This window comes from Crassostrea angulata, chromosome 3, assembly GCF_025612915.1.
Source record: "Crassostrea angulata isolate pt1a10 chromosome 3, ASM2561291v2, whole genome shotgun sequence".
NCBI lineage: Eukaryota > Metazoa > Mollusca > Bivalvia > Ostreida > Ostreidae > Magallana > Magallana angulata.
In genome coordinates, this window is record NC_069113.1 from 28,160,647 (window position 1) to 28,174,475 (window position 13,829).

General features: G+C 40.7%; 5 protein-coding genes across 5 annotated transcripts in view; 3 read left to right on the forward strand and 2 right to left on the reverse strand.

Annotated features, from left to right (window-relative positions):
* Nucleotides 1-1,162, reverse strand: part of LOC128176826 (uncharacterized) — an 87,121-nt gene extending 85,959 nt beyond the window's left edge. Inside the window, exon 1 of the mRNA XM_052843375.1 lies at nt 739-1,162. Within this exon, the coding sequence (XP_052699335.1) occupies nt 739-1,162 (424 nt within the window). The remainder of the gene's footprint in view (nt 1-738) is intronic.
* Nucleotides 1,163-1,796: 634 nt separating this feature from the next.
* On the forward strand, nt 1,797-2,255 carry LOC128176827 (death-associated inhibitor of apoptosis 1-like). Its single transcript, XM_052843376.1, has one exon. The coding sequence runs from the start codon at nt 1,797-1,799 to the stop codon at nt 2,253-2,255; it is 459 nt and encodes a 152-aa protein (XP_052699336.1).
* A 345-nt stretch (nt 2,256-2,600) lies between these two features.
* Nucleotides 2,601-3,728, forward strand: LOC128176828 (uncharacterized). The gene has a single exon (XM_052843377.1). The coding sequence runs from the start codon at nt 2,601-2,603 to the stop codon at nt 3,726-3,728; it is 1,128 nt and encodes a 375-aa protein (XP_052699337.1).
* A 914-nt stretch (nt 3,729-4,642) lies between these two features.
* Nucleotides 4,643-5,956, forward strand: LOC128176829 (uncharacterized protein F54H12.2-like). The gene has a single exon (XM_052843378.1). The coding sequence runs from the start codon at nt 4,643-4,645 to the stop codon at nt 5,954-5,956; it is 1,314 nt and encodes a 437-aa protein (XP_052699338.1).
* A 2,340-nt stretch (nt 5,957-8,296) lies between these two features.
* On the reverse strand, nt 8,297-13,164 carry LOC128176830 (uncharacterized). The gene has a single exon (XM_052843380.1). The coding sequence runs from the start codon at nt 12,776-12,778 to the stop codon at nt 8,297-8,299; it is 4,482 nt and encodes a 1,493-aa protein (XP_052699340.1). The 5' UTR covers nt 12,779-13,164.
* Between the last annotated feature and the right edge of the window lie 665 nt (nt 13,165-13,829).

Genomic DNA, 13,829 nt, shown 5'->3' on the forward strand with positions numbered 1-13,829 from the left:
TAACAATGGGTTATGATTTTTGGTGTCAAGGTAAAAGTCTTATTGTTCATTATTGTTACGGTGATGACTTTGACGTCATGAAAATTGGTGATGCATACAGAATGTATATAAGCAAGAATCATTAAAATGCATCTGAGTATATTAAATGTTGTTTTTTAAGTATATAAGATATGGTTATTCTTATACTACCAGAGGGGTATTTAACAATAGGTTATGGTAATGAGCAGGATAAAGCGCAATAATTATGGTAACCTTGACACGGTTACATTGGTGACCTTGATCTACATTTTGAGTGATATGACGTTGTGTAAAACACTGTTTATTAATCAATAAACATTAAACATTGATTGATGTTGTAATATAGGAAAACGTTAATTTATTTGGTTGTTATTTGTTGTTTGTAATTAAGTATTCAAGTATCTTTGACTTGCTCGGTATTAAAAATGTCGGTCTTAATGAGTAGAATTGATTTAATAGTTTTATGTATTGACTATTGCAAAACATGGTCTTTACGGTGTAGACACAATACTTTTATAGGACTATATGAAAAAGAATATCAACTCCTGTGAATGAAATTTCAACATTTATTCAGTTTAAAAAAAAAACATCATCATATTAAAATAGTTACAGGTAATTCAATTCACATTTCAGATTTTCCTTAAATGTTCAAAAAGTGTTAACATTTCACTGGGGGTGTCATGTCCCAAATTCACCAGTTTTCCCATCCGTCGGGGTTACAAGCCTGACAACTCAACATTCCCAATTGATTGAAGTGGTCAGATTGATCGTAACAGGCAACAAACTTTTCAAGTTCAGGCATGGCCTTTATTATTTCTTCCCAATGCTTTAGAAAAATGTCAAATTCCTGAGGTCGAAAACACAATCCTTTTTTTGTCGGTACGGACTCGTCGAGTTGAGGTCGTTTCCAATATTGACGAATGTCAACACAAGGGTTGTCTTTTTGAACCGAAGCGTAAACGTTCATCCCCAGATGCCACTTCAAATCCTCGTTTTTCTTTAAGCTCTCTTGAATCGACTCCATTCCGTTGTTTAAGGTTTTGACTTGATGTAGTTTTAAGCTAATTCCCTTTTTAGTAGGCTTGTTGTTCGTCTGTCCAATTTCCCATTGTCGCAAATCCAGTCTTGGCTCGTTCTGCCACATGGTGACTTTTGCAAAGCGGCCATTTTCAAGTGCAACGGATAAGCGTTCGTTCGACATGATCAGAGCAGTAGTCAGCTTGAGAATGAAGTGTAGTATCTGTAGAGTTCCTGTTTATATAGACCTGACTACGTCACGGAAATTTCATGACGTAAAAGCATGAACCGTGAAATGACAGATAATAATTTCATTGTTATTATCCTGTATCCTTAAAAAAAAAAACAAGTGATGACGTCAATGTTGAGATATACTTTTTGTTATTGAATTTATAGGTAAATAACACTGTAGAAATGGTTTAAACACACACAAAAAAAGAATAATTCGTGACATGAAAATTTCATCATTGTCATTGTTTTCCGAGATGACTAACACTTTTAATAATTATCCTCCATTTGTAAAAAAAACAGATGATGACGTCAAAGTATAATCAGGTCTTTTGTCATACTAACAATTGTTACAATGAGCTATAAAGAACAATTTAAGTGACGTAAAAGTCCTATCAATGTCTTTGTTGTCTTCACAATCTATTCATAAAGAAATGTAATGTAAAGATCAAACACGTGATCAGGAGTATAAAAAGGAGGCCCTGATGATTTTACTCGTTAGTTTTACGTCAATTGAAGCTAGAGACAACACGATGACTTCGAGCGTAGACAGTATGTTTAAACGCGTAGAGACGGATTCCTGCCCTGATCCTCCACGGAGTGCCAATACAAGAATTGCTGGTACTGCTGGTTTTGCCATGGGTTATCCAACTGTTCTAACGAATAAGAACGACTCGCCATTATACCCACTGGGTGTGAGACCCATACCACCGCCACCTACAATGCCACATTTTTGGCAGTACCCAGAGTACCGAACCTTTGCCTCTCGGTATGCAACATTTCAAGACTGGCCAAAATTTTTAAGGGGACCCAACAAAAAAGACTTGGCTCGAGCTGGGTTCATCTACACTCAGACTGGAGATAAAGTAACCTGTTTTTGTTGTGGAATGACGCTGAGTGAGTGGGAACCCGTCGACGACGCCTTCCGAGAACATCATCGCTGGTCGAGATTTTGTCAGTTTGCTCAAATGGTGGGCGACGAAAAAAACTAGAGACAAGAAACTTTCAAGATGAACAAGTGACTTTTTAAACTTTTAGCATTATTGTCCATTTTAAAAGAGTCTCATCGAGAATCCGAATAAACTGATCAAGGACACTTAAGTGCTCCGAGCCGTATTGGCAACGATCGATCTTAGTAGTGAGATGAGCAACAAAATGGGATGATGTCATGTTTCGTACTTGTTTTTTTTTTTAAAAATATCAATAATAAAAGCTTTTAAAACTGTCACCTTTTTGTTTTGTTTTTTTTTTAATATTTGGTGACTAATTGGGAATATAAAAGTGAAGTAAAACATAGTAAACTCTCATTTATATATCCTCCGTCTTACCGCAAAGACATGGAAGAGTACTTGAAAAAAATATGGTATGATCCTGCTCACCCTGGGTCTTTCGCGGGACCCTCAAAGTTATATCAAGTTGTGAAACAAGAGGGTAAATTTAACGTGGGTATGAGTAAAATTAAAAAGTTTTTACAAAACCAAGATGCTTACTCCTTACAAAAGAAAGTACGCAGAAAGGGATTTAAAAGAAGAAGAGTCGTGGTACAGGGATTGGACTACCAGTGGGAAGCTGACTTAGCGGATGTTCAGAATTTGTCCGAAAACAACGATGGCATCAAATTCCTTCTCGTGATTGTTGACGTGTTCTCTCGATTCCTGTGGGTTCGTCCATTGAAAGACCGAAAAGCCAAATCCGTTATTGAAGCCTTCAAAGATGTGTTGGTGGGACCGAGACGCCCCAGAACCATTCGAACTGATAAAGGATCCGAATTTTACAACCGTTTTTTACAACAGTATCTCAAAGACCAAGGAATCAAAATTTTTTATGCCTTGAATGAAACTAAGGCCAACTTTGCCGAGAGATACATTCAGACACTAAAAAAAAGATTGTATCGATATTTCACTCATCTGCAAAAATACAAATACCTCGAGATCTTGCAAGATGTAGTTCGATCGATCAACCACACACCGAATCGATCTCTAAATGGGCGCAAGCCGGCATCTGTGACCAAAGAGAACGAAGATGAGGTGAGGTTAGATGCTTACCTGGTTCGACAGAAAAAAGAAAAACGACAGCTTCCCCTGAAGAAATCCTCCAAGATGAAAAAGCGTTTACCATATACCTTTAAAGTGGGAGACCAAGTTCGAATTACGCATTTACGACATCTGTTTCAGCGGGATTATGATCAAACGTACACTGAAGAAGTGTTTGTGATTCGAGAAAGATTTGTGTCTCAAGGCATTCCTATTTATAAATTAAAAGACCTAGCAGATGACCCGATTCAAGGTACATTTTATGCCAGCGAACTGCAGAAAGTCTTAAAAGACGAAAAGACAGTCTGGAGAATTGATAAGATTTTACGCAAACGCAAAGTTCGCGGGAAAGAAGAGGTATTAGTGAGGTGGCTGGGATGGCCCAAGAAATTTGACAGTTGGATTCCTCGAAAGGACATAAAAGAAACGTAATCTGTTGTCGGACAGTCAGTTGTCTTCAACATGTCGATGCGCATGGTCCTCAAGTCCACAGACAGCAGTACTGTTCATTCTGATAATAAACCGCAAGACTTTCGTGTACGCTTACCCCGACCCCTACCTTTGAAAGGGGACTGGACAGTGGAGCTGACTGAATTTAGAAATTCGAAACTGACAAAGACAACTGATCAGGAGATCTTTGTCTATTGTTCTGTGTGCGACGACAGCATTGTGGGAGGAAGTCAAAAACCACTTTTGAGAAGAATCGTATTGAAAAACAACAACAATGTGATTTTTGAGCGACCCTATAGAATTCCATTACGCATCAACGACATCGGAGACATTCACGTGTATATAAAGGACAAGCAAGACGCAGACGCTTCATTCTTGACCGGAGAGTCGACGGTGACGCTCGTATTTCGCCGCCGTTAATAAATATGTCTGGACCTACGTATATATCTCATCCTTCATTGTGGGAACAGTTTCGTCATACGCAGAGAGGTGAAAATTTTGTTCCGTCAATACAAAGAAAACGCCAAAGAGGGGGTGGCATCTTGAATCGACGTAGAGCGTACATGATTCCCGTAAAACACCTGGTGACCCCTGAAACGAAACTACAACAAGTCACCCCCGTTGCCGCTGAGCGAGAAAGAGCACAATCAAATTTAAAAGAAACCATGCGCAACGACGAACCTCACATGCCTATCCAAAAACCTATAAAAAAGAAATTTCAACAGAAACGCCTCAGTCGGTCTTCGACCTCCAAAGGGAAAAGACGTGTCCAGGAACAGAGGAAAAAAACAACTAATAAAAAAAACTCTAGACAGACGCAAAAAGGAAAAGGCAGGCCTACTCATCCCGACGGAATACCTATATTTTACTCCTAAGTGTTCTTTGTATTTAACTACATGGCTTTTCTTAGTGAAATCAACACGACCACTGCAGAACCATGCGAACTCTCTCTCTTCAGCGATCCCCCCAATCAAGTAGCTCTTCAAAAGATTTACTTTTCGGAAACTCGACCAATTTCCTCCTTCGACGCCGACGACGCTCCGCTCGAATTTGCCATTCCAGGAAGCGGAAACGAGTACATGGATCTGAGAAGAAGTCGTCTATATTTGAAAGCCAAGATAACAAAGTCAGACGGCACAGCTCTGACCAATTTAGAAAAGACGGGAATAATCAATCTACCGCTACAGTCCTTGTTTTCTCAGATCGACGTCTACATGAACGGAAAATGCGTCACTCAGAATGCCAACAATTACCCCTGGAAAGCGTATCTAAAAGTCCTGTTGTCCAACGGCACGGAAGCGAGCGAGTCTCATCTGCAGACCCAGTTGTATTACCCCGACAGGGACGACATGGACGACGCCAATGCTACCGCTGGAAAAAATACGGGTCTTCGGTCACGTTACGTCTTTACGCAACAGTCCCGCACCTTCGATTTAGAAGGACCCCTGTACTTGGACTGTTTCTATCTGGACAAGTACCTCATTAACGGAGTGGACTTACAGATGAGATTGTTCCGTTCTCGCCCCGAATTCGTCATGATGAGTACTGAGACCAGTCCTAGTTACAAGGTCACTATTTTAGATGCCGTTTTCAAGGCCTGTAAGATTAGAGTAGACAGTGCCATCTTACTAAACCACGCAGAGACCATCACCAAGACACCGGCGCGTTACAATTACGTGAAATCAGACGTAAAAATGACAACCATTTCTGATCAGACTAGCGAATTCTACTGGGACGATGTATGGAACGGAAAACGTCCATCTAAGATGTATGTTGCCTTTGTCAAGCAGTCGGGTGTCAACGGAAGTTACACGAGCAATCCTTTCAACTTTCACCACTTTAACCTCTCCGAGATCGTGGTGACTGTCAACGGTGAACCCGTCCCTGTGAGACCTCTCAAGCTAGACTACGGGGACAATAAAAACTACGTGACTGCTCTCTGTAACCTTTACCAAGCCAGTGAGAAATGGTACAAAGAGGAGGGGTTAATTATCGACAGGGATTCTTTTTCCAAAGGTTACGCTATCTATGCCTTTGACCTCGTTCCCAACGATCTGGGTGAAGGGTATATAAACCTGGTTCACCAAGGAAACGTGGGAGTCTATGCTCGATTCGCTCAAGCTACGACAGAAACTGTCTGTGCCCTGGCCTACTGTGAATGTCCCGGACTCTTGATGATTGACCAAACCCGAGAAGTGAGAAACATCTGAAAATCATGGACACCATGCAACTGATGAACATTGTGAAATCTCTGAGAAGTTTAGAACCTTATTTTCGAGGAATCTATGCCTGCAACACTCTACCGGATCGCGTGCGTCGCTTTCCCTCGGCTTACATTTGTAACACGGATCCCATCGAAAAAAAGGGCACACATTGGGTCGCCTACTGGTTCGCCAGTATCGACGAGTGTGAATTTTTTGACAGTTTTGGTCAAACACCAGAAGTCTCTGACCAGCGTCTTAGAGACTTTGTGGATCGCAATTCGTTACTGTGTCTGTACAACAATGTTCAAGTGCAGCCAGATTACACTAACACCTGTGGACTTTATGCATTGTATTTTTTGAATGCACGGGCCAGAGGAATTTCCATGTCGAACATTATAAATATGACCTCTGAGACGGAGGTACGCAATGTACTTCTAAAATAGTGAATTGTCTAATTCCGAACGAATCCGGAGAACACAGATTTCCGGAAACCCAACGTATCCGGAGACAATACGCTTCCGGAGTCTCTGGATGTCCCGCGGTGGCGGTGGCGGCGGCGGCGGCGGCGGCGATAATGACAGTAGAAAAGTGACTGAACTTTACAAAAAAAAAAAATTGAATTGATTATAAATGTACATTGAACATATATCTATATCTTTTGTATGAAACATGAAGTTTTAATTACATTGTGTACTTGGTCTATCAAATAAAAAGGTGACAATACACCAATACTGTGTTGATGTTTTTTTGTTTTTTTTTTTTTTGTTTTTTTTTTTTTTGTTTTTTTTTTTTTGGTGGGGGGGGGGGGGTGTTTTTGTTTTGGTTTTTTTAATTTATAAATACGAGTTTCGTGCCTCAAAGGATTCATTTTATTTAAAGTCTTTGAGTGAACATGATGCAATTCAAGACCCCTACATCTTTCGCTGTTGTCGGCGGCACCATGTCGGGAAAGACCCACTTTGTGTGGAATTTGTTGAAACACGGAAGAGAACTATTCGACGTACCTCCTAAAAAGATTGTTTATTGTTATTTAGAAGATCAGGGGGTGGTAGAGGACATGGAGTCAACTCTACCCAACTTTTCTACTTATCGAGGTCTACCAAGTCGAGAGGAGCTCAGAGAATGGAGCACGGATTCTCCTCACACGGTTGTCGTGTTAGACGATATGATTCACTTGGTGACCAAGAGTGCCGACGCCTTACACTTGTTCCAGACCATGGTGTCTCATGCTAACGTTACGGCCTTCCTCTTGTCACAAAATCTGTATCCTCCCGGTGTATACGCCAAGAGCATCTTGCTCAATTGTCAACATGTGGTCTTGTTTAAAAACGTGAGAGACAATCGTCAGATTATTACCTTCGGAAGTCAAGTGTTTACTGGGCGATCCAAGTTTTGGATGGATGCCTACGCCAAAGCCGTGCGGCGTCCCTACGGATACATTTTAGTAGATTTAACCAATCTCTGTCCGGAAGAGAGACGACTGCGCACCAACATCTTACCGGAAGAAGGGGATACCATTATTTTCCAACCCCTATAAATACCCTGCATCTCCTTCGAGGTTTTCATTATTTCACTATGGCGCAGAGGACTAAACAGCACGGACTTTTTCTCAAATTTCTTTACGAGGCGAATGCTCAGCAAAAAAAAGAACTTGTGAAAATGGCCACGGAGGAGCAATTAAAAACCTTTCGCGAAATTGCCATGAATCTATACCTGGGTCATCCAGCTGTGACGCCTTACTATCGAACAAAACTGAAAGCCCACAAGTCTCTTCTTCAGTCTCTTGCCGACCGTAGTGTTGATAACAAGGACATCAAGACTCTACTCAGGAGACATCCGGAGGCCATATCCCTAATACTCAAACCTCATTGGAAAAGAAATGGCAGAGGAATACGTTCTCGTGAAAAAAAACACCCACGATCAGATGAAACTCCGTCAGAATGATAAAAAAGAAGTGCGAGATCAAGGAACGAATACCGAAATATCAGATGAAAAAGACAGTTTTATTGAATCTCAACCTCTTCCCACACCTGAAGAGCGTCAGACCGGATCCAAGATGATTTATGACAAACCCATGAAAACAGTGTCATCTGAAGAGCATCAGTACGGATCTGGAATGATTTATGACAAACCTGTGAAAAGAAAGTCACCACCGGGCATGCGCACTCCTCCTCCAAAAAAGAAAAAGACTTGGATCAAATTTTAAATGTTTTATTGAATATCATTCAATATGATATACCATGTACTATTTTACAATCATGTAACAAACATGTGAAAATTATAATAAATTGTAATCAAAATATAAATGTCTTTGTTGTCAATAGTCACAAGGCCAGGTGTTCATGATCAAAAGCCATAAGGCAAGGTGGTCAGGTCCGCCTGAACGACTCGTTTCGTATACACTGATGAATATTGCTTGATCTCCTCTCGAGTGTACAGTTCGGAATGTACTTTCTCGCGACAGATTTTGTTCGAATTGAGGGTATGATATACTCCTGTGTGCGGATCTTCTCTATTGAACATGGCGTCACGCATGCTCTCCAGGTTGATTTTTTGTGCATTTTCAAAGTTTAAGGAAAATCCCTTGACTTTACACACCCGTTTGCCCGCGTGTGTCTGATAAGCGTAATTTTTTGGGCCGTTGCACACGAATTCCGTGATCCAATCTCCCTTGTCTAATTCATTTGTGAGTTCACCCAGAAAATCGCCGACGGGGGGGTCCCAATCTCCTTCTTTTGAGGTAAAAATGACAGAATCTGTGTCCCAATACAACACACGAGACTGTAATTGATCCAGCAACTCGTACAATTTCAGTCGAGCCCAGCAGGTAGTAAATGAGGCCAGAAACAGATTGGTATGACCAGGTAAGCACAATTCCTCGGAAAGGCGTTTTGTGGACAGCATGAGATTTTCCTCGTTTACAATTTGAAAATCCACAATCTCCACGGCGGGGTTAACCATCTGTTGATAAAGAACGTGTGCCTGGCTGTCGTGAACAAACTGAGTCTTTGTCAGATTCTGACGCTGTCCAAATTTTCCCCAAAAACTGTTTAGAAGAAGTTTGGCTAGACTTCGGAGACCTGCATTATGTTCAATCTTTTCTGGATTCAGTACGATACCTTCTCTTTGCTCGTAACTTTCCACATACCTTTTGAGGTCGTCATCGGACTCGACCCACGAAGGTCGCCCACTGGCTTCCTGTTTAATTTTGAGAAATAAATTGATGTAGGAGGCAAAAAGTCCTCCGGTTTGCGTTTTCGGATCGTACTGCATCGTTTCGTGCCAATGATATACTTCGTAGATCTTGCTAATTTGATATCCTTTTTCGATGGCTTTTTCGAGCTCGGGTGTACAGTAGGTGCCAATCCAAGACCTCTGCGACTCGGTACAGGTGCATGATTCTTGTTGTTGACACTCTACACACGTTCGACAAAGAGGAAATGTCAATTTTCCCCCTGTTCGGTAACCTAAAACTGGGTGAAAAAGTCCTCGAGGGGGTATCACTTTCACTTTAGCAAGACCGAAATAGGAAGAGAGATCAGCAAAGTCTCGAGTCACTATCTCGGGATGTCCCACTGGATAGCGACAGGTCTTGTTGACGAAAGGATATAGGGATGTAAAATCCACATAGTGAATCTTTGTAGCTTTCACAGCTCGTTTATACAAAACGCAACCATTAGTACGCCCACCCATGAGACTGTCACGGGGATCCAGACGATCTTCCAAATCCAGTTGATTGAGGAAAGCTTTCAACCTGTCGTTCGACTGAGTCATGGCATCAAATTCGTGCTCCCAAATAACCACTACTTTGAGACCCAATTCTCGAAGTCGGCGTTCCTTCATTTGTGTCAGAGTGAACAATTCTAATGCCGTCTGGTTTGTATTTGGATTGATGAATTCTTTGCCATTTTTGTAACAAATGGGGCATCCGTGGTACCGACATCCGTGAAACTCATACACTACTCCACTAGGATTCTCTGGACAAGGAGGTGTGTACCCATCGACAAAATACCGCGTTCCAGGAACGTGATATTCGCCACGAGCAGTAAGAGCATGCCGAATCTCCAAGTGTTTCCCCTCGATTCGTGCGCTATGACAAATCCATTCCAACCATGCAATAGATTTCTTACTGTAATTCAGGCGAGAGTGGTAGCCATGGGGAGGAGGTCGAGCGATGGGGGAGGATACAAACAACTCTTGCTTGATTACCAATCCGAGATCTCGTTTTGGAATCCATTGTCCTTGATAGTAAACAGTTGATTTACCATCGAGTCGTCGTTCCGGTAACCATTGTTCATCTCCGTTTACCTCAACGAGTACCTTCCATTCTTCGGGTAAAAACTTGGTCTTAAAAACGTCCATGCATAGCGACGCAATGGTGCAGGAACCGAAGGCGTCAACACCATCCCCGTCGTCTCCATTTGTGGCTTCCCACAACAGGTTCTTAAATTTCAAGCAAGCACGTCTGAGTATGTCCACGTCACTGCGACAGTACTCTAGAATTTCTCTCTGGAAATCAAACTCAGCTTTACTGTCAATTTTGGAGTCATACCAAGCATGGAATTCTTTTCTACCTTCCACCGTCATGGCGTCTGGACCATATGTCTCGACGGGGGGATAAGGACCCACGTAATTCATGTTTGTCAGACTCGTAAAAAAGTGCGGAAAATATCCCTTCTTCAGAGATTCCAGTTGAAAAGCTTTTGGTAGCTTAGATAAAGCCATGGGTAGGAAGTTAAACGAATCTAAGACCCTGATGTTGAGTTCGCCAACATTAAACATCTGAATCTTACTTCCGCGATATATGATGAACGAAGGTCGAATGCTTTGTGAAAGGAGGTACTGAAGGAGGAACTGGCCGTCATAGGAGAGATTATGGAAGAACACGGTGAATCCCTTGTGTTGTTTGCTAAACAACCAAACTCCCAGGTCGTAGAGTGTCTTAAAAACACGTTCTCGACCCCCGCATTTGTCAGGACAGGGAGGAGACACAAATTGCTTGGTCTTCTTGTCCATCTTGGAACAGTTTCCACATCGATCCCCACATTGCGAGCACGTACTGTCGGATGTCAGATTGTTTTGCTCACAAACAGAACAGGCAGTCTGACACACAGCTAGCACAAACGAATGTCTTGCTTGACCACAATGCGACTTTTGACAGTGACGACAGAGTCGACAGTCTGTACATGTTTGGTCACGACATCGTCGACAGTCGACATTTGCTCGAGGTGAGTATCCAAATTCACATTGCAGGCGCTCGTCTTTTTGAGATGCCTCAATATCTGCAAAAATATATTGCCGTTGAACGGGAGACGAAGGCGTGTGTGCCCTGGTATAGCACAAGTGCTCGGGTTCTACATACTGATGACAGGACCTACATGTGTAGTAGCCACATTGATGATCTTCTCGCTTGCGTTCCGAACAATGAAATGTCTGAAGACATTCGGTACATTTATACATTAGCTCGCAAGGAATACCACCCCCCTCCATGGGTAGTTTATGACGTAGATAGCAAGCATCCGAGCGGCAGGTGCGATGGCAATCCGTACACGTTCTGGTCTCTCTTTTAGCGCAGTTGTCGGACAGACAGATGTTGCAGTGTTTTATGCAACTGTGTTTGTAAGGCTTTTCATAAGGTTTGAGACAGTGGGTGCAGAATCTTGAGCGACTGAAAAATCCCGTAATCTTCGTGATGGCATGAAAATGCTCAGCTCCATCTATGTCGTTGTGATAGAGAAACACTTTTTTTCGCTCCTCGTCTTTGTTGGGGCTAACATACGAAAAGGCGCTTCCCATACGAGCACTAACGACATAGATATTGATGTTCAGGAAATCTTCCAACTGTGAAAGGTATGCATAGGTCAAGGGTTGGTCTGTGTGTATACCTAAGGTAGCACAGACTCTCTCTGTTAAAGTGTCTTGTACTTTCTTTTTGTTTGCACGCAGCTCTTCGTAATACCATGTGGGGCATCGAGAAAAATGAATGAGTATTTCTCCAGTCGTGTAGGTCGGATACAAAGCTTTAATTCTCCGAAACTCGACCGGATGAACCTTACAGGCACTGGCCAGGGCAACGAGAGTAGCACGAATGAGGCACTTGTTGTCGAGGTTTCTAATCTCGACAATCGAAAGCTTCTTTTTAATTTTCTGGGATATGGTTGCCATCTTTACTCCTCGCCCACCACGCGGATACTTAATGGCCCCAACATCAATTCGACAAGAGGAGTCAAATGGAATATCCTCATTGCTGTTGAGGACGTTTTCCAGGCAATTCATCATAACCTCTGCATTCATGTCTTCCATGGGTCGGAAGGGAACAAATACTGGTAAGTCTAATCCATCATTGTGAATGACAGCCCTCATTATATCTCCGGGACGAAGGTCTTTCTTTGCATGTTCTATGATGTTTTCAAAAGCTTCTTTTAAAAGATTTTTTGCTTCATTCATCTTCTTAGGCCGTCGAAAGAGATGATCTTTAAAAGTCAACTCGAAAGTAGCTTCTTTAACCCCCATTGTCTTTAATGCTTTTTCTTGCAATAGTTGAATATCAAAATCGTCCCTTCCGCCCCCAATCTGTATTACGCCATCAAATAGATCTCCCTGTATATCTTGAATGAGTGAGTCTTCTTCATGAAAAGAACCGTCCGCCACTTCCTGAAAGTCGAAGTTTGTAGGGTCATGTAAATTATCGGTGGCCATATTCATCAGATCTGTGTGAAATGAGGAATCCCTGATATCCTCAAAATCAACATTTTTTGGGTTTGATTGTTCGTTGATTTTCTTTAGTAATTCGTCTGCGGAGCTAGGCGACGAGACGGTCCATTCCATATCTTGAATGTCTTGATACAAGTCCTGCTCTCTTACGCTAAAACAAAAATGTTCAATATTATTTTTATTAACAATCACAACCCCAAAAAAGTACTTTCAGTTTCAAATATAAATTTCAATCAATATTTACAAAAATGAGTTACCATAACAACATGTAACCTATACATTTATTTGATTGTAATTGTAATTGTATTTAATTTATTTATTTTTTGAAAGAAAAAGTACTTTCAGTTTCAAATATAAATTTCAATCAATATTTACAAAAGTGAGTTACCATAACAACATGTAAGCTATACATTTATTTAATTGTACATGGAACGGGTCGCCATACATTTTAATTTCATTGTTTAACTATATTTAATAACGAATTCCCACAACTACATATACCTACCAATTTATTTATTTGTACATGAAAAAGGTTGTCATACATTTTAATCTCATTCTTTTAACTTGGAAAACAAATAAACATTTATTTATTGTTTTGTTTTTGTTTCTTTAATTTTTTCAAAAAAAAAAAAAAATGAGTTACCATAATTTTTGCTCTATTAATTCTTTTATCATTTAAATATCATTGTTTAAGCTTGAACAGTTACCATAACTACATCTTTTCTATGAATTCATTTTATTTGTACATGCAACAGAGTACCATACAAATATACAATTTTTATACAAATGAGTTACCATACCTGTATCTTTTATTCATTCATTTATTTGTGCACGAAACGGAACGCCATACATTTTAATTTTAATCTCATTGTTTAAAGTTGAACTAAACGGCATATATGTTTATATATAAAAGCATATATTCAACTGAGTTTCATACAGTTGTGTTAAAAAATTGTTTTTGTTATTTACACCCAACCAAGAAAAAAAAATATACTTTCAGTTTCACTTTACTATGGTGTAATCAATCGTAACTACTCGATCATTTCCGTAACCTACTTTTCTGATCATCACGCCCGATTTAAAATAAATAAAAACTTTACTGAGGAAAACAATCTCGTACCAAACAAATAAGTCGTGTATTTTTATTTTTCATTTCTTTTTTAAA